The 20,423-nt window shown below is 43.4% G+C and overlaps 1 protein-coding gene across 7 annotated transcripts in view; it reads left to right on the plus strand.

Moving 5' to 3' along the window:
- Positions 1-20,423, plus strand: part of sipa1 (signal-induced proliferation-associated 1) — a 33,261-nt gene that overhangs the window by 5,647 nt on the left and 7,191 nt on the right. For 5 of the 7 annotated variants that reach the window (XM_070843128.1, XM_070843125.1, XM_070843132.1 and 2 more), the window contains exons 2-12: positions 10,463-12,105; positions 12,795-12,919; positions 13,031-13,219; positions 14,128-14,302; positions 14,636-14,739; positions 15,950-16,107; positions 16,544-17,150; positions 17,241-17,515; positions 18,309-18,704; positions 19,663-19,789; positions 19,899-20,022. In XM_070843128.1, coding sequence (XP_070699229.1) covers positions 10,992-12,105; positions 12,795-12,919; positions 13,031-13,219; positions 14,128-14,302; positions 14,636-14,739; positions 15,950-16,107; positions 16,544-17,150; positions 17,241-17,515; positions 18,309-18,704; positions 19,663-19,789; positions 19,899-20,022 — 3,394 coding nt within the window. In that variant the 5' untranslated portion in view covers positions 10,463-10,991. Of the gene's footprint in view, positions 1-6,366; positions 6,473-9,661; positions 9,786-10,462; positions 12,106-12,794; positions 12,920-13,030; positions 13,220-14,127; positions 14,303-14,635; positions 14,740-15,949; positions 16,108-16,543; positions 17,151-17,240; positions 17,516-18,308; positions 18,705-19,662; positions 19,790-19,898; positions 20,023-20,423 lie in introns of those variants that run through there. The other 2 variants (XM_070843129.1, XM_070843126.1) reach the window with 2 other exon arrangements.

Genomic DNA, 20,423 nt, shown 5'->3' on the forward strand with positions numbered 1-20,423 from the left:
ATGAGGAGGAAGTTGCAACCTCAACTGTTTCATTTACATGTTAAACATGGCCCCAATAAAGAAGTGAGAGCAGTTTCAGCAGATGCCTCTCAGTCTGTCTACCCTCACAGGGCCAAACAGCAACCGCACACCAGAAAGTGACTGAGAGATGTGACCTTAGTTGCACAGGAGGAAAGTTGGCTGGAGGGATCAGCGGGGGATCTCATGTTTTCTTTAAGATGAAGTCTGGCTACTGTTCTCTTATTCGTGGTCATTTTAATTAATGTGACACAAATATGTGCCTTGCAGTCACAGTATTCATGGGTCAATTTTTTACCTTAGTGAAGAAAAATTTGCACCAGGAATAATAATGTTGCCTCCAAGCAAACACTGATAAACTTAATTGAGCAGGTTCAGTGAATCATTCGGTGCAAGCATTAGTTCTCACTAGTAGTTTACATTATACGCAGCAGTCTGGTGGTGACGCACTATGTGCTTTCATTCACAAGTGTAAAGCCACAGACATGCAGAACCAGTTCCTTCTCAGGACCGTAACCTACGCACATAACAGCACAGCAAAACTGCATTATGTCAGCCGTTATCTGCACCTTAATAGTTACCATATTGGTGCATGAGCAGCTCATCTTTATGTAGGTCACAAGGTGCATAGCCACTGGTGTAAATGACACAAGGCCACCAGGCAAGAGAGAAGCTGTAAACTGCAGCAAGTGCTAGTCTGTAATGTGCAGATGTGGAGTGAGCATATTAGTAAAGATTTCTTTTTTTTTTTTTTACATTTGGATAATTGGGGATTTTGGACCTTTCATTGTTTGTAACAAGCTGCACTTGTTACAATATAAAAAACGGGAAATAAAACAAAAAAATCAAGAGGCATAATTTATTTACTCGCTGATGGGGGACTTTACTGATGCCTGCACTGTGAAAGTCAAAAAGATACTGTGGTGTATTTCTTCAAATAATGATAGCAATTTGTGTCCTCTAAGATCATAATAGACACTAGTGAAGCTTGTAAGTTTGATGGCAACCATTTAGAAGTGGCCTTTCGTCGATACAGCATCCTCAAGTCACAAGCAACACTTATTCAGAGTAACTGCAGACGGCTTTCAGAGATTTGCTCCCGTAAACAAAGATTACCAATTGAGAAATGGGATTGAGCGAGGATACTGTTAGCACTGCTGCCATTTCATGGGCACTCAGCTCCGTTATGGAGGACAATGGGGACAGTGAGGAAGCGGAGGAGGTCAGCGTCTCTTCCTCTAAAAGTTGACAAGTTAGGGTAACAATTCAAATGGCTATTAAAGCAATATTGGGTCATCTCTTTTCCTCCGCCTGGTCCTCTGCTGGTCTCACTGATGACAGTGGAGTAACAGCGAAATGTATTTCAACATAATAGATACAGTCATGAAGCTGAGGGTCAGTTCCTTTCCCTGTTACATACACCCACACACACACATGCACACACTCACACACATGGCGGTTGCAGAGGGACAGCTGCTCTTCCTGTCACTCTGTGGACAGTGTGCCACATGTATAAGGCTTTTATGTAGTCACCAAAGGCACACAAGGACACACATGCACTAGAACTATCTCCCTCATTCAAGCCTCAAATCGCTCTGCCTGTGCCTCCATCGCACACATTGCTTGTCACAAGGTGTATTTTCAGATACACAGGAAGTGGCGGTGCTCTGCCAGCACACAGTGTTGATGTCATGGCAAATAACATGTCAAACAATAGAGTGAGTTAGGTACTTTCTTTTGCTGTGGCAGAACAGCACGTAGGTTATGTTAGAAACAATAGTGCTTAGATTTGTAATTGTATCAGTTTTAAGTTGTGCTATTTGTTACAAGAGGAAGTTAAGTTTAAATATGGACAATACTATAGAAGGGGCACATTTCCTCTTTGCATTTACCGAAGGGGGAGGTTCAGTGATTATGTGTCCACTATGAGCAAAAAATAATTCTGCCCCAACTCACTGACAGTATGTGGCTCTTCTACATGTTAGCACCTTCATTTCTGAGCTCATCTCCTTAAGAGAACAGCCAAAAATGAACTGAAACTGAACCAGATACCACTGAAGTCAGACAAGAGATGACCTCAACCACACTGGTTTACTGTAAGACATGAGGCGCATGTGCACAAATAAATCAGACACAGACGTAGATATAAATCATAACTAATCAGCTCTGGTTTGTGTGCGTCAGTGTGTGCATCCCCGATGGTTCAAGAGTGGACAAGGGAGCAACCAATGAATAATTAACATCTTGGTAACCCTCGCCCTCTTTTGCCCAGCGTCATTAATAATTTATTAGGCAGAAGACTTATTTTCAATTTTTGAAGGACACATTTAAAGGCTTCTCTCCTTGAAATTAAAGGCATTTGATCGTGTTGCGATGATGCTTTATCCTTCTGCAGAGCCCAGAGGGAGGCTTGACCTCCACATACAACCATAACAACAGTGCTATACAGCAGAGCTGATGCAGACAAAGACAGCATTTTACTGACACTTTTTGCTGATTGGTCCTTTTGCGGGATGAGGCATTTTACATTTCTCCCAGTTGAAATATTTTCCCCCTCAGACTTTTTGGAGCTAATCATGCCCATTCTTTGAAACAGGAAAAGTACATCAATGACACTTTTTGCAGACACTTCATAAGCGTGTTTGGAGGGGAAAAGATGTTGTAATGCTGAGCCTTAAATATCCATTTAGCATCAATATCCTGTAACATGACTAACAAGAGGAAAAATATGAGAGGACGGGTTTAGTTTGCTTTAGATTTTAGCTTCAGACGCCATATGTGAAGGAAATAACTGCCACTAACTTTAACTGCCCTTTTGTCAGTGCCATGTTGAAGTGTTGTGAAAACATTATTATAGCCAAAATTCAAAAAGCGGTCAGGTTCCCTCCAGTGGTGATGATACATGTGTAATACTTAAGACAAGAATGTGACTAAGATTGCTTGCACAGCAGGGAAATGAATAACTATCAATGATGGGATCAAACTGTGGGTTATAGTCATATTTATTGGCAAGAGTGCCAGTCTCTGCAAAATATTACTCACAATAATGGCTGAAGTTTCAAAAACCTGCTCTTTTCCCTTCCACCTTGACACAGTTATCCTCCTTTTGAAATCGTCCCATTGAGCACCAGGTGCCGGGGATGCAGGCTTATGTGTCTTTGGGGACCAATAGCTCAGACTGACGTTTGCAAACTGTTTGAATGAAAAAGACAGATAAAACACATTACAAGAAAGAGAGTGCTGCAGTACTATCCACTTAGCAGCCTCTGGACTTGGCCCAGTTCACTGTCCGCAGTGTGGGGACGGGGAGGGGGGTCGGCAGGGAAGATTGAGGATGCCTAGAGCAAGTGTTGGGCATTAGAATGAACTCATTTTCTGAATCAGATCCAGCCACATTAATACACATTTACTTTCCTAAAAGCATTGCAGTTCAGTGTCACATATTCTGCAGCAAAGCAGGAATGCAACCTGATCTCAAAAGTAGCAGGATTGCATGGGATCAATAATGAGAGTGAGACTGAGCCTGGCTTTAAATTTCCCAAAATCAATCACTATTAGGAGTTGATTTAGACCGTGTGGGTAAGAACTGGCAATGCAGCTTTTAACTATGAGGATAGACAGTGACGCTACAGCAGCTGACCTCGAGACTGTGAAGCTGGGCGTTTACTCGCCTGGTTAAACATTCACTGAGGTGCAGTAACATGCATGTGGATGCATGATGTTAGTGCTGGTTTCTCCAACCTTATGCATCATTTTAATGTCACATGTCTAAACAGTGTGCTGCTTTGAAATACTGCTTTCCTAATACGTGGTTTATTACACAACTTCAGTCGTCAATTTTGACAGACAACAGGCACGACATCAACTTGCAAGACTAAACAGCCGCTGCAACTTGATGTGATGGAGTTGATAAGGCTGCAGTCAGAGCACAACTTTTGCTACTGATCACATCTAATTGCTGCTAAGCTGTTAAGCCGATTTCCACCTGAAGAGAAGACAGATCAAATCTCGATCGTCTAAATCAGGACCCAATCTTCCTTTTACCATTAAATGCTTCAAATGCCTGCAGCATCAGCCTTGATTATGGTAAAAGCACACAAGCTTGAGTTTAAAATGATGTCAGTCAGTGGCAGAAAGCAAAAAGCTGCTCATTCATGCTGCAGTGTGGCAGCTGTCTGCCATAGGTGTGGAAGTGTTGAGTGGAGCGATGACGACACCCATCCTCTCAAGGTTCAAAAGTCAGTCATCTCTTCCTGTTTCACAGGACGCAAACTTGCATGAGTGGGCGCAAAATAAGTCAAGCGACCGTGACTTCCCCAAAACTGTGTATGTTTAATACGACTCTCCTCTGACTCCGGTTTGTGTCCTGACAGCGTACACCAGAGGCCCATTAACCTTGTCCTGGACTTAACATGGAAGTGGACCTCATTTACTGTCATCAGTTAAACCAAACATCTACCTTGGGCAGTAATGGTCTTTCAAAGTGAATCTAGTGCAAAAGAACAAAGGAATACTGTCCAAGTAACTGTATACAAAGAGGTATAATCCTTGAAAGCAGATAAATGATGCGTCTCCACAGTGTAATTTCACATTTTCCTTTCTGTTCGGAGGGTTTCAGGCTGACCTGACACTGTCATCATTTCTGATGGACACATGAGCTCAGCACACAAAGAAATTGATTTTTCAGCAGCAAAATAAAGCCTAGTTTATCTAGAGCATGTGAGCACAATACTGAGATCATTACTGTCCACTGGCTGCTAACGGAGTGTTAAGCTCAGAGACGCAGGATTAAACACTGCTGTCTACATGCATTATTGAGATTCTCTGGGAGGGAGACAGGCCCTGGTACCACGAGGGGATCTGCGGAGGGCAGCATCCTCCGCTGCTCTTAGTGAATGCTCCAAATCTTTAAAAAAAAAAAAGCAATCCTGGAGAGCATCGGCTGCATGTCTGAGTCACCCCTCCTGGACTGATCCTGTGGCAGAAGAGACAAAGACGCTGTTTTATTCTGTTTTTTTTTTTTTTTAATTGATGCAATGCTTGAATAGCACTGCACAGACAACACTGTCTGCAAACTATTGAGAATGCAGCTGTTTTTATGAAATTTTCCATAGACCATATGAATGCATGTTAGAGTTGGGATTCATGATTGGATTCATGTGGTGAATCAACATCAGTCAGTGGGGATGAAAGGCAGGAGAATGACTAAATAAGGTTTTTCTTTAGACACAGATGGCATATAGAAGCACCACTGTGTGTGTGTGTGTGTGTGTGTGTGTGTGTGTGTGTGTGTGTGTGTGGGGCAACCACATCGTGGATATTTAAGTTATGCCAAAAAGTCAACATTGAAATTCAGTGAAGTTCTTCCTCAGAACCATTCACAGTGTTTAAGTGGCTCCTCCTTGCCAGTCCAGTGAAGGGTCAAGTTTCTGTTGATGTGGTGGCACAGTTGTGGCTCAGGGAGCATTAGGGGTCAAGCACGGTTTCCGCCAAATGCTACTTTGACTGACATGGAAAAATGTGTGTGGGCGAGTATTTGCTTCCCTGCAGAGGAGAAGGGATAGTAAGTGTTGCTACTTGCTATCTGATGTATAATAGCAGTGATCTCTGTATGGACAGTGACCTACTGCTTTATGTTTTGGCATTTTATCATTATTATGTTAGAAAATGGAGCGACTCCACCACAATGACAGTGCTAATCTTGAGTTTCAGGCTGTTTTCAGCTGCAGATTTTGTTCGCTGCCAAAAGTATTTGGGGAAATCCAGACCGAGAAGTGATGATTTTGTGTACTGTTCTGAAAACAGTTTTAACACCAGCGAGGTGCAGCATCATTACACCAAAAGCCATGTAAGTTTACAGTCACAGTTACCATCAGCAGCATTGAAAGCTTTTGAAAAAAGAGCTTCCCATTGCCGTTTATTGTCTCAAGCCTTCATAATGTACTGAAGGTCTTTTTTATAGCCACTCAGTCAGTCCTGCAGTTACAAAATGATCCATTTATTATCATATTAGGGCTCGGTTTAAGCCAGGCTGATCTCAAGACTGTTTACCTAAAACTATCCATCTTAATCCTGAAGCATTAAGCTGGTTATTAATCATTTATTTGTTTTCTAGGGTAGGGTAGTCGTTGAACTGGCAGAGCTTCATTGCTTTTGTTATGGGAGGATGTACAACAAAATTTAAATTGTCAGGCTAGCACACACAGCAGAAAATACGGACAATGAGTTCCCAAATAAATTGAAACTCAAAGGGGCAAAGACAAACCACTTCACTTCCTCTTCACTTTGCACTTTTGTGTAAGGTGTATTACACACTTCTCTATAGCGGCAACACAGACGGAGGACACATTCTCCTCAAAGGAAGGTCATGTCTGTCAACGTGGTGGTAATATGTATATTAAATATTAATCTGCACCTGTGAAGATTTGACTGAAGACATGACATATCAGTAATGGTAAGAAAATGGCTGTTTTGCTTTTAAATGTTTGGCTCCTTTCCACCAAATACCATTTTCTGCTCCTGTGCTTGATTCCTATTCAAAGGGAATGGGTTTATTACCCTCACACAGCAGTAAACACAGATGAAAAATAACTTAATAACTACTAGATAGATGCTGAAATACCAGACAGATTTTGTAGATATGAATCATGCAAATAACTTGGTGATCCAAGTTCTGTGCAGTTCCCCCTCAAAGCTGGTTACAATTCAGTCCTAACCAATGAAGAACCTAAAAACTGCAATGACTGAGAACATTTACGCCTCAGTACCATTTGTACCAGTGTAGTAAAGTGTCTTGTTCCACTTTTTGATCATTTCCATCGTTTTATTGTGTGCGAGGCTATCCTTTGGAACAGATAATAAGGAGCCAGATGAACTGATTAGGTACTACAAGTTTCTTTTGCACAAATATGCTACAAATATCTTAAATATGTCATTGAAAGTGTCAAATAAAAAATAAATCAACATGGCTAGTACTGCATACATTGTGTTCATGTCTAATACAGCCACACTAGCTGCTGTGTGAGGCCACACTTAATATATGTGTGAGGATGTCCTTTAGCATAGCTGTGCTTTTAGCTTAGCATTTAGCATACAAACATGCTAATGTGACTAATGAAGCTAATTTTTACCATGCTAGACAACGTACTTTTGCCTGTTAGCATGCTAACTTAATCTAATCCGGCTGTCATTATAACAAGGTCTATCCAATCACAGCACAGTAGGGCGGGACTTCCTTCGAAACCAGTGGGGGGAAAAGAAGGCTTCCTTGAGACTTGCCGATGTGTTTCTTGATGGAGTGCCACCTTTACCTTTTCTCAACATCTACTAATGTTATTTAGTCAGTCATCATCATCTTGTGCAAAAAGCAATCAGTTAAATGATGGTATGATCATTTTTCAGCCTTGTCAGTCCATGTTGTGGTTTGTGGAGGAATATGGTCAAGGTCACTGATACAAACATTGTCAGTGGTGGACTCATTTGACAAAAGTGGAGCCGTTTCCCCCTCTGAGCAGAGTAAACAGGGTTATTGTAAAGCACTGCTGGACTGGATACCACAGCGAAAGAAGGTGGCACCAGACTGGTTGCCATGGAAACAGGGACTGCTTCATGGGTTGGGGGTCTTAAGAAGCTCAGGAATATGTGATTTGCACAAAGGTGGTGAGTGATAAGTGTCCAAGTTCAACCTGCGCTCTGTGTTGGTGGAGAGCAAGAGTGTTTCTGGCAGATCCTGGAAGTTCAGTTTGTTGTTGGAGCCACATGAAGGCGATCTGTGGTTTTCAAAATAAGAACCTGCTGCCAATAACCTACACTATACTACACTTTGAGACAGCGGAGAAAATTGATTGCTCACAAGGCATTGTGAAACATGCAGATGATGCTGCTCCTAATGATTGCAGGCGATCATCATTTGTACCCGCATAGGTAATGACGTTTTGCGAAGATTTAAAGGTTCCCAGAAAGAAACATGAACAGGGTTTTAATGTCAGCAGCCCTGGCACCATTCACAGAGTGCACAGAGGCTGCTCTATGTGAACCGGTGCTTCAGTGTCAGATGGGGAACCACACATGGCAGGAAATGTCCTCAATTGTGACCAATCAGAGGTCGTAGAGTAAGCTTTTTGCATGTAATTCATCACCTCTGCAGCAGTGACCTCAACTTAGTTCAGACACACAGAAGTCATTTTATAGTCCAATTTTACCATTATATCTGTGTACACTTAGGACACCAAGGTCATGTCCTTTGTATTGTTTCTGGAAATTTGTGAAATGAAATAAGCTGAGGAGAAATTTACTGTAGTGCGAATACATACTATACTATATATATACTATATAAATAGTATTTCTACAACGGAGTTACGTTCATGGAATTTCAGAGGCATAATTGAACAGTTAAAGTAGTATATAAGTTGTGATTTAAAAAGCATGTTTGATGGCGAGGTGTGGTTGCACTGGGGTAATTTGGTTTCATACTCAAAGACTCATTGGCCACGCATACATAATCATGCATCCTGCCTGTTTCCAGTAACTTACTCCACCTTCACGTCTTGTATTGTCATTTAGTTTTGCGTGGACTTTGAATGTTTCGTTCAACATGTAGTCATTTTCATCAAATGCAATGTGTCTCAAGTTCTGCCTGGAAACCCAGAGACCGTCTGTTTCAGCTTGTTTCGGAGCGTTGCACGAGCAGAGCACCACCACCAAACTGTAATACATATTATATTATTGATGTAAATGGTTAAAGCCTCAACGTGATTATCTGACATTAAGATAGTCATTGGTCACCTTAGAATAAGGCCGATGTCTTTCCAACATATTCGTGTTTGTCCATTCTATGAAATATTAATGAGTCACACAGCTCAGGCTTTTTAAAGAAAGCAAGTGAAAAATTACAGCTTCAGATCAAATATTATAGAAACTCTCTACACATAACACATGCATTCATACATTTTTTTTTGTACTCAGAACAAAAACTCATCTGCTGGCTGTTTTTCTACCATGTGTCTAACACCACTATTACTGACTATGATGAGAAAATGCTGAAAGTGACTAAATGCTGCACCAGACAATAGCATGCAATACAACCATAGCATGTTGCAAGCTTCTACCAATTCAAGCCCTTTTTCCTCTCTTTGAGGAACAGAAATAATCCACTTCAGTACGGACAGAAATCTTTGAGAGAAACTGGCTAAATCTGCAGTCAGCGACACTTCCTGCTAACAGTGAGCACCTCAGAATCACCAAATGTTTTCTAGATGATATAAGTGCACATGAACACCTCGACACATTAGCATGTCTCGACGCAACATCGAAATAACAGATAGCCTTTGATTGTGAAATCAGTTATTCAGCCTGAATAATATTGTCTGCACATTTTTAAAGGCTTCTCACTGGTAGATATATACGCTTGCAGATATATTCTTTTACTACAAGGAAATGTAGAGAGTGTGAGAGCAGGCAGGGAAGGGAAACAAAGACTTCTTGTAACTTCCTCACTTTATAGCATTTTTATGTTGTGCATGTGTGTGTGTGTGTGTGAGTAGCTTTTTTGGTAGCTCTGCACCACTGCACCTGCTCTTTAGGCTGCAAGCACGAGAGAGGAGATGCATGTGAAAAAGCTAGACAGGAAGAAGCCTCATACTTTACTGAACGGGACAAAGGGTTTCAGCTTGAGTTGATTGACGTCAGTTCGGTCAAAGACTGGGCTTCAGTGGCAAATGATGATAGAAAGCGGCTGATCTGTACCTGAAACAAAATCCACCTTATTGGTAAGTTGCTGTCAAAATTCAAAACGATGAATTGTATTAGGACTTAAAAAGGGGAAGCAGACTGCTTCAGACTCTAAAGCTGCTGCCTGCAAATGACTAAATCTTTTTATTGATTTAGTATTAATGGCTGTTCCAAAATACTACATCGGTAGCTATTAACAATGGTGCTGTTGTTGTTTATATCATTTTTTTAAATACTGGTGCAGGAGTAGACTAGCAAAACGGTGTGAACGTATGTGAGGGTGAGAGAAAGTTTACACTCTTTTCTCTTGTAAGTTGGCACACTGTCGGGGAGCCAGGAAGGCCCCCTCCCCTTTGTTAATACTGTCTATTGTGAGCGTGTGCGGGGTGGATGTTGTGAGCATTTATTCTGCTATGGAACTATTTAGGGAAACTTTGGAGCGGAAAGTGTGTAAAGGAAAGAATAATAAAGAAAGAAAGCAGAAAACAGAGGCACAAGGCATTACTTAACAATAAAACACACGTCACCTGCTTAGTGCTTTATTGTTGGGATTCATTACTTGTTTATCAGAGCTATTCTCCTCCACAAAGTGTTTCAGTGAACTCACTGCCAAACTACTAATGGTTGAATATAAAGCTGATTGAGCTAGTGTGGGCGAGTGATGGGAAGGATGAGGTTGAAATAAACATTTCTTTCTCTTTTTTTTTTTCTACAGGTGGCCAGTGGACCAGACCAAAAGGGAAGCAGCAGGCACTGAAGAGTGCAGACAAATGGATGCCATGTTTGAAGGGTTGATAGAGACAGAGCCTCTCCAACACAGAGGACAGTGAGTCGGGCTCCAGTGATGATCCTCTCATCCTCACTCCGCAGGAAGGCGCACCCCACAACTGGAGTACCACCAAAACACACATCTGCACACCCAGACGGACCTCTGCCACGAGACACAGCAGCATTTTCCCCTCAATTTTCGTCATTCACACTTAAGAACTGGTGGACTTGTGATACCAGAGTGTGGCCCCTCACAGAGGCATCTATGAGAGCCCAAGGGTGGAGAAAGTTCAACCATCCTAAGTGGTGTGAATGAGGACTATACTCATTCAGAGGGGTTTTTCATCTTCGTGTTCAGTGCTCCCATTTCACACCAGCACCATAGAGACCAGGACAGAAATTTAACTGGGAGAGCACAAAGCTCTGGACCAGAGCAGAGACAAGATTGCTGGACTGGAGTTTGTTTCTCAGGCACCATGCAGTCAGATGACCTCTTCATCCGAAAGTTTCGCCGTCAGAACATGCGGCCGCCTATTGCCACCGTCAACTTTGACCCCAAACGGGAAGCAGGTGTAGTGGAGTGGCCGCCCAGGAGGGAGGGTGACGGGGCTGATGGAGACAGCCTCACTCCGAGCCGGGTGGGTCTGAGCCTGAGGTCGGTCGGTCGGGGCCACATCATGCAGAGAAGTAACAGCGATGTAACCTTAGGAGACTTGGACTCCTCTGGTAAAGCAGCAGGCAAAGCAGCTCGGGCGGTTGGAGAGAAGGTGGGTGCAGGCGCTCAGGGGGACTCAGGTGTGCTGATACACAGGGAATACGGCAGCCTGTCCTCACTGGAGAGACAGAGTCAAGCCCAGGAGTCGAGCACAGACGACCAGGGGCCACTGAGTCCAAATGCCCTCCGCTTCAAAGACCCTTTCCTACTTTTAGGGCTGCAGGGCAACCCTCCGGAGCCTGACGGATTCTTTCGGGGTCTGTCTCTTTCCACAGGGGACTCCCCAAAACCTGCCAAGCCACCGAAGCCTGAAGGTCTCAGTAAGAAGACCAAACCAGGGCCCCCTCAGATCCCTCAACCAGGTCCATATGACAACCTTGGGGGCGGAGCCTGGGTGAGGAACTTTGCCCACTACGATGTTCAGAGCATCCTGTTTGACCTCACCGAGGCAGCCACAAACAGAGACAGCATTGGACGGAAAAAGAATATCACCTCAGGGGCCTCAGCCGCCTCCCAGCTGCGCCCTCTCTCCCAAGCCACCCCGTCCTCACCTGCACAGGGCGGGGGAGGAAATGGGGGGAATGTAGATGACCCAGAGCAGTCGCTGCTTCTGGATGAGGGCGATGGCAATGATAATGAGCTCTTGCTCAGCTGCCCCCACTTCCGCAATGAGACGGGGGGAGAAGAGCAGGTCGGTCTGGGTCAGTCCCAGGGGAGGCGGGGACTCTGGTCGAGCCTGCGAACCCCCAACGATGCAGTTTCGGTCCTAGAGGAGCCCAGAGAGAGTCACGTCCAGCAGCAGGGCAAGAGCAACTACTTTATAGAGCATGCAGATCTGGGAGCCCATTACTATCGCAAATATTTCTACATGAAAGGTATGTGCAGAGCAAGCTAACTTTTATTTTTGCTGACATTTATGCCCAATTGAAAGACTTTTATCATCAATTACTGTCTAGCTTAACAAAAAGTAGTGCTATTCAGTCATGGATGAATTTCACTTTTCAAGTCTTTATGAGGTTACATATTTTGGGATTTCTAACCGAATTATTTAGGGACTGTGCAAATATTATTAATGAGTCTCAGAGGGTGAGGTCAGAACAGGTGGAGGGTGATTTACCTTTTCTTTTTCCATGAGGACAGTAGTCTGACTTTTTTGGGAGAGCAGGGGAGGCTCTTTTGTTTTCAGCCTGGATTTATATTTTCCCAGCCTTCCCTTGTTAAATTTAATTATATAAGGAAACAAAAATAGCATTTGTCTGTGTCATGGGTAATAGAGGTGCTCTTTGGCCATATTCAGAGAATAACAGTGCTGTCTATGAACCAGGGTGTCAGTATTCTCATCAAAATCAGCAGTTCCAGTATTGCAGTATTCAAAGAAAATATGAATACGTCTGGAATAAAATGAAATATAAGATTCGGTCCACCTCCCCGCACTAATAATTTTTGTACAGCCCTTTATGTGCATCATATTTTAACCTCAACACTGTCACAGCTTTTGACCCAGTGCAACACTTTCATTATTGTTCTTTGATGTTGTATTTATGTCACTGTATTGTCATCTCAGAACACCAGAATTTCTTCGGCATGGACGATCGCCTCGGCCCAGTGGCCATCAGTTTCCGTCGAGAGGAAAAAGAAGGATCCAGCGGAGCTCAGTATAACTACAGAATCATCTTTCGTACCACAGAGGTTAGCTGCCATTTTTCTTTCCTCAAATCTCTCCCAAAGATTCAGTGTGTGCAAAATGTATTCATTAAAATTAAAAATTAAAGACGGGATGTGATGAATGTGAATCCTCAGATGAAGACACTGCGAGGTTCCATCTTGGAGGAGTCAGTGCCTTCTGCCGCTCGTCACACAACCCCTAGAGGCTTGTCTCCCAAGAGGCTGCTGGAGTTCATCATGCCTGAACTGAACCTGCACTGCCTTCGCTTGGCCTCAAACTCCCCCAAGGTCCGGGACACCCTTCTGAAGCTGGACGAACAGGGGGTGAGTAAGGCTCCGTCTGCTGACACTAAAGACTGCTGCATGTGTCAGACGGAGAGCTTTTCAGGACAGCGGATACTGATAGCAGCAAAAAGCTCTTTTTTCAAAGGTCAGAGTGGAGTAGCCACATCATAAACATTTGACACTGTGAAGCCTTCACCTGCTGTCCACTGGGATCAATCAGGTGTGTTTAGATGCAAAAGTAGTTATTATGTTATTGTGAGCAATTTATAATTTCTTTTGTTTGTTATTTTCTTATATCATATATCTTATATCCAAATTGTTTGTGAAATTACATACTGACCAACATTCATTTTAATCTCTATTTATTTTTTTCAGTGATTTATCTGTCCATCATTTTTTCAATTAATAATTTCAAATGTACAACAGAATGACAGTTGTTTGTCTTATTTTATCAGAAAATACTCAATAAGAACAAATAAAAAACTAATAATAAAATGAAGAAAAGTAAGCCAATGTTCAAATTTGAGAAACTGCAATGATGATAAATTAGTTTCTCACATAAACAACAAAATTATTTTGACCCTTTACACTGCGTTGCAGAGGCTGCTGAATGTTAAAATGCATCTACATCAGATAGCCTGTAGCGTCACCTTTAAGGTTAACTCTTCAGAAAAGGAATGAATGACTTCGACAAAATAGACTCTCTGAGTTTGAAGCATTGAGCAGCCTGAACTCTGCATGCTGTGTAGGTGTATGACACTTTTACAACATTATTTCTTTAAACAAGCTTTTTAAGATGTAATCTAAGATCAGGGAACCCTGTACAATGAAAAGTCCTGGCAGTTTGAATAGAAATACGGTATACGATATGCATACTTAACAGTGTGGCCAGGATAATTATTTATTAAACGGTAATTATATCTATGCTTCTCTGTCGTTTAATGTAGCTGAATTTCCAGCGAAAGGTTGGTGTGATGTACTGCCGGGCCGGGCAGAGCTCAGAGGAAGACATGTACAACAATGAGAGCTCGGGGCCGGCGTTTGAGGAGTTTCTGGATCTGCTCGGGGAGCGGGTGCGCCTTAAGGGCTGGGAGAAATACCGAGCCCAGCTGGACAACAAAAGTGAGCTGAAAACACACACCACACCCGGATCTATTGGCTGGATCTCACCTTGTCGCAGGGCCATTATCCGAAGGGCATCAGTGCACCACTGAAAGCCTAAGATAACTGCTATCTGGCCACATGTAATCTGAGTAATGCCTGCAAAATAGCATAGTCACTGCTGATTATCTCAGTGCTGCTTACCCTCCAATGAGCAGCAGAGAACTGCAAATGGGACAGATTTCACCCTGACTGTGACAGTTTGAATTTAGTCTTTCATTCAGAGACGTTGGCTGAGTTAAATCTTTTTGTGTGATGTGTGTGCCTCTCTGTATGCCTTGTGCTTTTGTGCAGCGGACTCAACTGGGACCCATTCGCTCTACACGCGCTACCAGGACTATGAGATTATGTTTCATGTGTCCACTATGCTGCCCTACACAGCCAACAACACACAACAGGTAAAATAAACCCATGTATATTTCAACAGAGATATGACATATGATTTCCTTTCTCTGCCCTTAACTATTTAGGCTTTTTTTTTTTTTTTTTTTACAATACCATGTTCATCTATTGGAGTTCACAGACCGACTATTTGCTCAAATGTTTCACCTCTATTCTTCAAAAAAAACGCATCAGTCTTGGTACAACCTACATTACCCTTCCTCTGTTCAGATTGTCATGCTTTAGTAAATGCTTTAGAAAAAGCCTCTGTACTCTACAACAAGCATGACACAAAAATCCTGCCCCCCAGTGTTCACTCCCACCATGAAGGTATTCACGGTCGCCTCTCAGGCAGCCTTCCTGACCGTCAGCTCTTTATGTGCAGTCTGCAGTTTAAGCCTGTTTGCTGTCACTTACAAAGACACTGGACGTGACACACTATTATAGATTAAAGGTTTAAATAAAACAAAACATGATAGTGACAAAGCCCCGAGAGCGCTCTTTAAACAGTCCCGTTTGGTAGCAGCAGCTTCGCATTTGGTAGTACTACCTGAATAATGTGCCGTTTGTTCTGCATTTATGTTTTAATTGTCAAAGTGTTTTTTTTTTGTAATTGATTTTCAGATCTTTTTTTTTTTGTTTGTTTTTTAGTATTTTGAAAGAGTCATAATTGCAGTGTTTAAGAACTGTAGCAACAGCATCATCATGGCCATGCCAGGATATTTTAAAGAATACTTTATTCTTTTTTACTTCACTTCACTACTCTTTCTGATTTCACTCAACTATTCTTTCACAAGTGAGCTTTTATTTCAATTAACAGTATTGATTTTTATCATCTTGTTTATCTGGATCCCCAATAGTTGTTCCCATGACAACAACTACTAAAAGAAAAATACATAAAATCAACAAATGTTTACACATACAGTAAATCATATAGTTGCAGCAACCATTGCATCCAACAATAGAATTACATCAAAGCCATACAAAAAAGCATTCAAATAAAACCAAATAAATGCAGTAATAAGTGAAAAAGACAACGAACATCCCTGATTCAAGAAATCAAATCTGTGTTCCTTATCAAGAGTTATCTCTTTTCTTTAAGCCTTTTTTGTAGATTTTTGAGATATGAAGCCTATGTGAAACTGTCCTAGTGAGATACAGTTTACAGTAATGACTCTGGCCTGGTTGTGGAATAAACTACTCTGTGTCTCTGTTCTGCTTCGTCAGTTGCTGAGGAAGCGACACATCGGTAACGACATCGTGACAATCGTGTTCCAGGAACCAGGCGCCCTCCCCTTCACCCCAAAGTCCATCCGCTCCCATTTCCAACATGTCTTCATTATCGTTCAGGTTCATGAGCCCTGCACTGACAACACCTATTACAGGTCTGACTTGATCCTATCTGTTACACTCTCTTCAACATAAATACAACCCCCCACACACCTCACCCCCCGTTTACAGGCTGAAATCTCTTGAGACAATAAATTCTTCACCAGCCAGTGGGTCCTCTGCGTCAACAGCGGTAGTGAAGTAAAATAAGTTATTAAGAGAAAATATGAAGCTCACACATGATATCATTCATGATATGCATGAGAGTGTGTGTAAAGATTGGTATTACTCTTACACACATCTATCTTACATCATAGTAGACGTGGGGCAGCTCAGGACAAATCTGTGCACCACTGCAGCAGATTCAGTGTAACTGTTTGTAATTCTGGAGAGGACTCCACTCTGACACCGAAAACAAGACATACAGTAGACTGTATATCTCTGTGCACTCTCTCTTACTCTGTCTTTCCTGTTTTGCTCTCTACCTCTCAGGGTGGCTGTGACACGCTCTAAAGACATGCCATTATTTGGACCACTGTTCCCTAAGGGTGCGCGGTTCCCTCGCTCACCTGCCTTCAGAGACTTCCTCCTGGCAAAGGCAGTGAACGCTGAAAACGCAGCGGAGAAGTCAGAGAAGTTCCGTTCCATGGCCACCCGCACACGGCAGGAATACCTGAAGGACCTGGCCGAAAACTACGTGACAACCACACCCATCGACTCCTCCACCAAGTTCCCCCTGCTCTCCCTGGGAGGCAAGCGCAAAGACAAGCTGAAGGGCGCCAAAGGGGCCGAGCTGCACAGTGCTGGGGCGTTGGTCTGGGCTGTGATGGTCACCAGCGGGGATGATGGAGAGGTGGGAGAGCACAGGCTCCCCTGTCTGCTCGGGGTGTCGGCGGAGTCGGTGGTGCTCATTGAGAGGTACACACGCAGGGTGGTGTTTAACTGCTCCTGTCGAGATGTCATCGGCTGGAAGGCGGTGACGGAGACTAAGGAGGGTGGGCCCTGCTTGGATATCTTCTATGAGCGCGGGGAGTCAGTTTCGATCAGTGTGATGGAGAGCCAAGCGGAGGACATACGAGAGGTGGTGCAAAGGCTAGAGGTGGGTGATTGTCTCTGAGTTTGAAATTTTGCTGTGGGTGGTTCCTGTCTTTCTGATTTATTCATCATCCTCTTCTTCTTCCACCTGCAGCTGGTTACGCGTGGCTGTGAGGCTTTTGAGGTCACTCCCCTGCGTGACGGAGTGGGCCAGCCCGGCTTCCTGATGAATGAGGAGGGCTTTGTGACGGAGCTACAGCGGTTCTGTTATGCTGAGAGCGGAGGTCTGCAGCTGTGGGCTCGTGTTGTGCGGCTGTGCGGACACTCGCTGGTTCACCTGAGCCCCGAGGAGAGGACCAGGCTGCTCCGCACTGCGCACAAGATCCACATCACTGTCATCCCACCGGACGAGAATGGCAAGCCTCGTAGGTCAGTGTCACTGAGGAGGAGGAGGAGAGGGAGAGGGAGAGAACACTAACGAGGGCACGTATGGGTCAACAGACACAGGGCAAGACTAGAAAAAGGGCTCATGGGTATAAAGTGTGCTCCAGAGAGTGAAGAGCGGCCCCAGTGAGGGGGTGAGAGAGAGGTTGACAACAAATAAGGAGAAGGGGGTTAGTGGGACATGTGGACTCAGGAAAACAAGACAGGTGCTACTCTGGGGTCACGGCTCATTCTGTTGATGATGGCCTGCAGTCAGCGTCACACCAGCTGGCTAACAACCAATCAGTCCCTCTAATGATCTTTAATCACTCTGGCACAGGCTGTCACATTGTTACAGGAACACTCTCCATTCAGCTGAAGTCAAAGAGAGGGCAGAAACGGCTGTGGACAGAGTTGTAAAAATAAGTAAAAAGAAATATTAAACTGGACACTTCTACGGCTCTTAACTTTAGAGCAACATTTCAAAGGTGGCAGCAGAAGCATCATCAGAGAACCGCCTGAGGTTATTTATATTTCCGTCCAGAAATGCTTGTTCTGTGACAACAAAGCACAAATTGTCACAAAGATGTCATAATTCTTCATAGGAAGCGGAGGCTCTGTGGTTTCAAAGGAATATAATAGAAGCTTAGACAAATATAGCACTTTTTTTCCATCTCATATTTGTTTTTCGGCTTCCAGATGAATTTATGACTCAACAGCGCAACGAGAAGCTGGACGGAAAAGAGAGGCGTGATGATTTTCTTCTTACTAAGTGAGGCTATTGTTTTATGTTCCGCAGAAGTTTCTCTGAGCTGTACCAGAAAGCAATCAAGGATGCGGAGTGTAAGCCCGGCGAGAATCAGTCCGGAGAGGCCTGGGTGCTGGACGAGAGGGAAGAAGAGGTGGAAGAGGAAGGGGAGGAGGCGGAGGAGGACAAGCTGAAGGCGGGTGGGGTCGGTGAAGTGGACATAATGGAGGTGCAGGTGGAGGCTGAAGAGGGCGAAGGGCAGCTGTGTGATAAAGGGCAAAGTGAGAGAAGTCATGGCTCGCTCCTCACGCCGCCCAGCTTACCTTTGTTACGGGCCACTTCTCTGCAGGACCAACCAGCCAATCAGAGCCAGGAGAGCAGCACCGCGCAGCTCACACGCAGCTGCTCTCTGGAGAGACAGCCGTCCTACGGGGATACGTGTGATGGGTGAGTGTTACTAAAGCCCATGTCACTGTTCATTTGTGTTCATGTTATGGAGGCATTAGAGAGAAACAGATAACAAGAAGTGCTGCTTTGCGACATGTTGCACTCTTTCTAGTTACATCTGCACACTGTGAGACCATCAAGTAAAAGGGCTCTTAAATCATCCAACAGCGCTGAAAATATCCTCAAACTGAAGCTGACTCATCACAATTTAATCTCAGTCAGTGCGTCACTTCTTCTGAAAAGGACAAGGCACAAAGAAATGACGCTAAGCACTGTGTCATTCTGAAGCGTGTCAACTTAATGCAAACGTTTTAAAATTATGTTTCACATTATAAAAAACTCACTTTGATTTTTTTCAGATTTTTAGTTGGGTGGTTGCACAGTAGATCTTCAGTTATGAAAAGTTAAAGTGACACGTTCTTTTTCTTTTTCAGCTCATAACAGTTGAGATCTAGTTTAATAAATGACAACAAGAAAGCACATTTGTTTCCACTGAATCATCAGTCCCAAGAATGTTTGCAGAGTATTAAAAAATACGAAAAGGCAGCAGGACATGTATGCATCTGCCTGACAAATCATCTTAAGCACACTTGTTGGTTTCACCCTGAGAAATCAATTTGAAGAGGAAAGTCTGAATAAAGGAATTATTCATGAGCATGATATTAAACTCTGCTGCTCACCAAAATGAATCAGACTTCTTTTTATTGTCACGCAAAGCAGAACTGAACAATCTGACTGAAACCGCATCAGATGTGATTTTTGTGATAGATTATTTTGTGAGTGCAGGATAGCAAACATCAATCAGGCCAAAATCTAAGCCATCCTGGAGATTACTTGTCTAAGTGCTCCAGTTTCTGTTTTGACCTCTGGATTGGATAAAAAAAAAAAAACAGCAGATTTGCTTTGTGTTTTTTTTCCCCCCTACCATCACATCTCTTCATCCCTGCCCGGCGGACAGGCACATGTACGACAACGTGGGGCTGAAGGGGGAACGCCACATCTATGAGAACCTCGGCGAGCTGAGAGATGCCACACCTGATCTGATCCTGGCCGTCAAACCCAAGGTTCCCCTGGAGGACGAGCAGGTGACAGATTGAGACGAAAGGACATCTGAGTGGCTTCTCCACGGCACTCCATCCCCTCTCTGACAGTGTTGTCTCCTCTCTGTCTCAATCTCATTCTCTCTGTCTTCAGTTCATGGGGGCTGAGTTTGGTGATGAAAAGGCTTCGGCGAGTGATTCGTCTTCCCGTTTGTCATGTGTAGACCGAGCTGAAAGGAATTCACGAGCCCTAAGTCTTCATAACTCCATCACCAAGAGTAAGTACTTCCCTATTCCTTCTGATTTAAACAAAATACTATGAAATAAAAATATAAATAAATAAACATCTATAATACAGCTATAATCCCTTTAATGACAGAAATGGTAGCAGCATGTAAAATAAGAGAATGAATGCAGGAAAAATTAATTAGGTGACAAAGAGCACACAGATACTCTGACCCCGATCATGGACTCAAATCAAAGCACCCCTCTCGGACACAACAGCAGTCAAACACGACTGCTTAAATGATGCAAAAATTGAACTATAACACATGTTTGCAAATCATCTCTGCCTGATTTGAGCCTCAAATTCCTTTTTTCCAGATTTTCTCTGCCTTAAATCCCTCTCTTCATTATCCCCCCTCTGCTCCCCTCTGCATCCCCTTTGTCCCTCCTCTTT

The sequence above is a fragment of the Pempheris klunzingeri genome, chromosome 14 (genome assembly GCF_042242105.1).
Source record: "Pempheris klunzingeri isolate RE-2024b chromosome 14, fPemKlu1.hap1, whole genome shotgun sequence".
NCBI classification, from domain to species: domain Eukaryota; kingdom Metazoa; phylum Chordata; class Actinopteri; order Acropomatiformes; family Pempheridae; genus Pempheris; species Pempheris klunzingeri.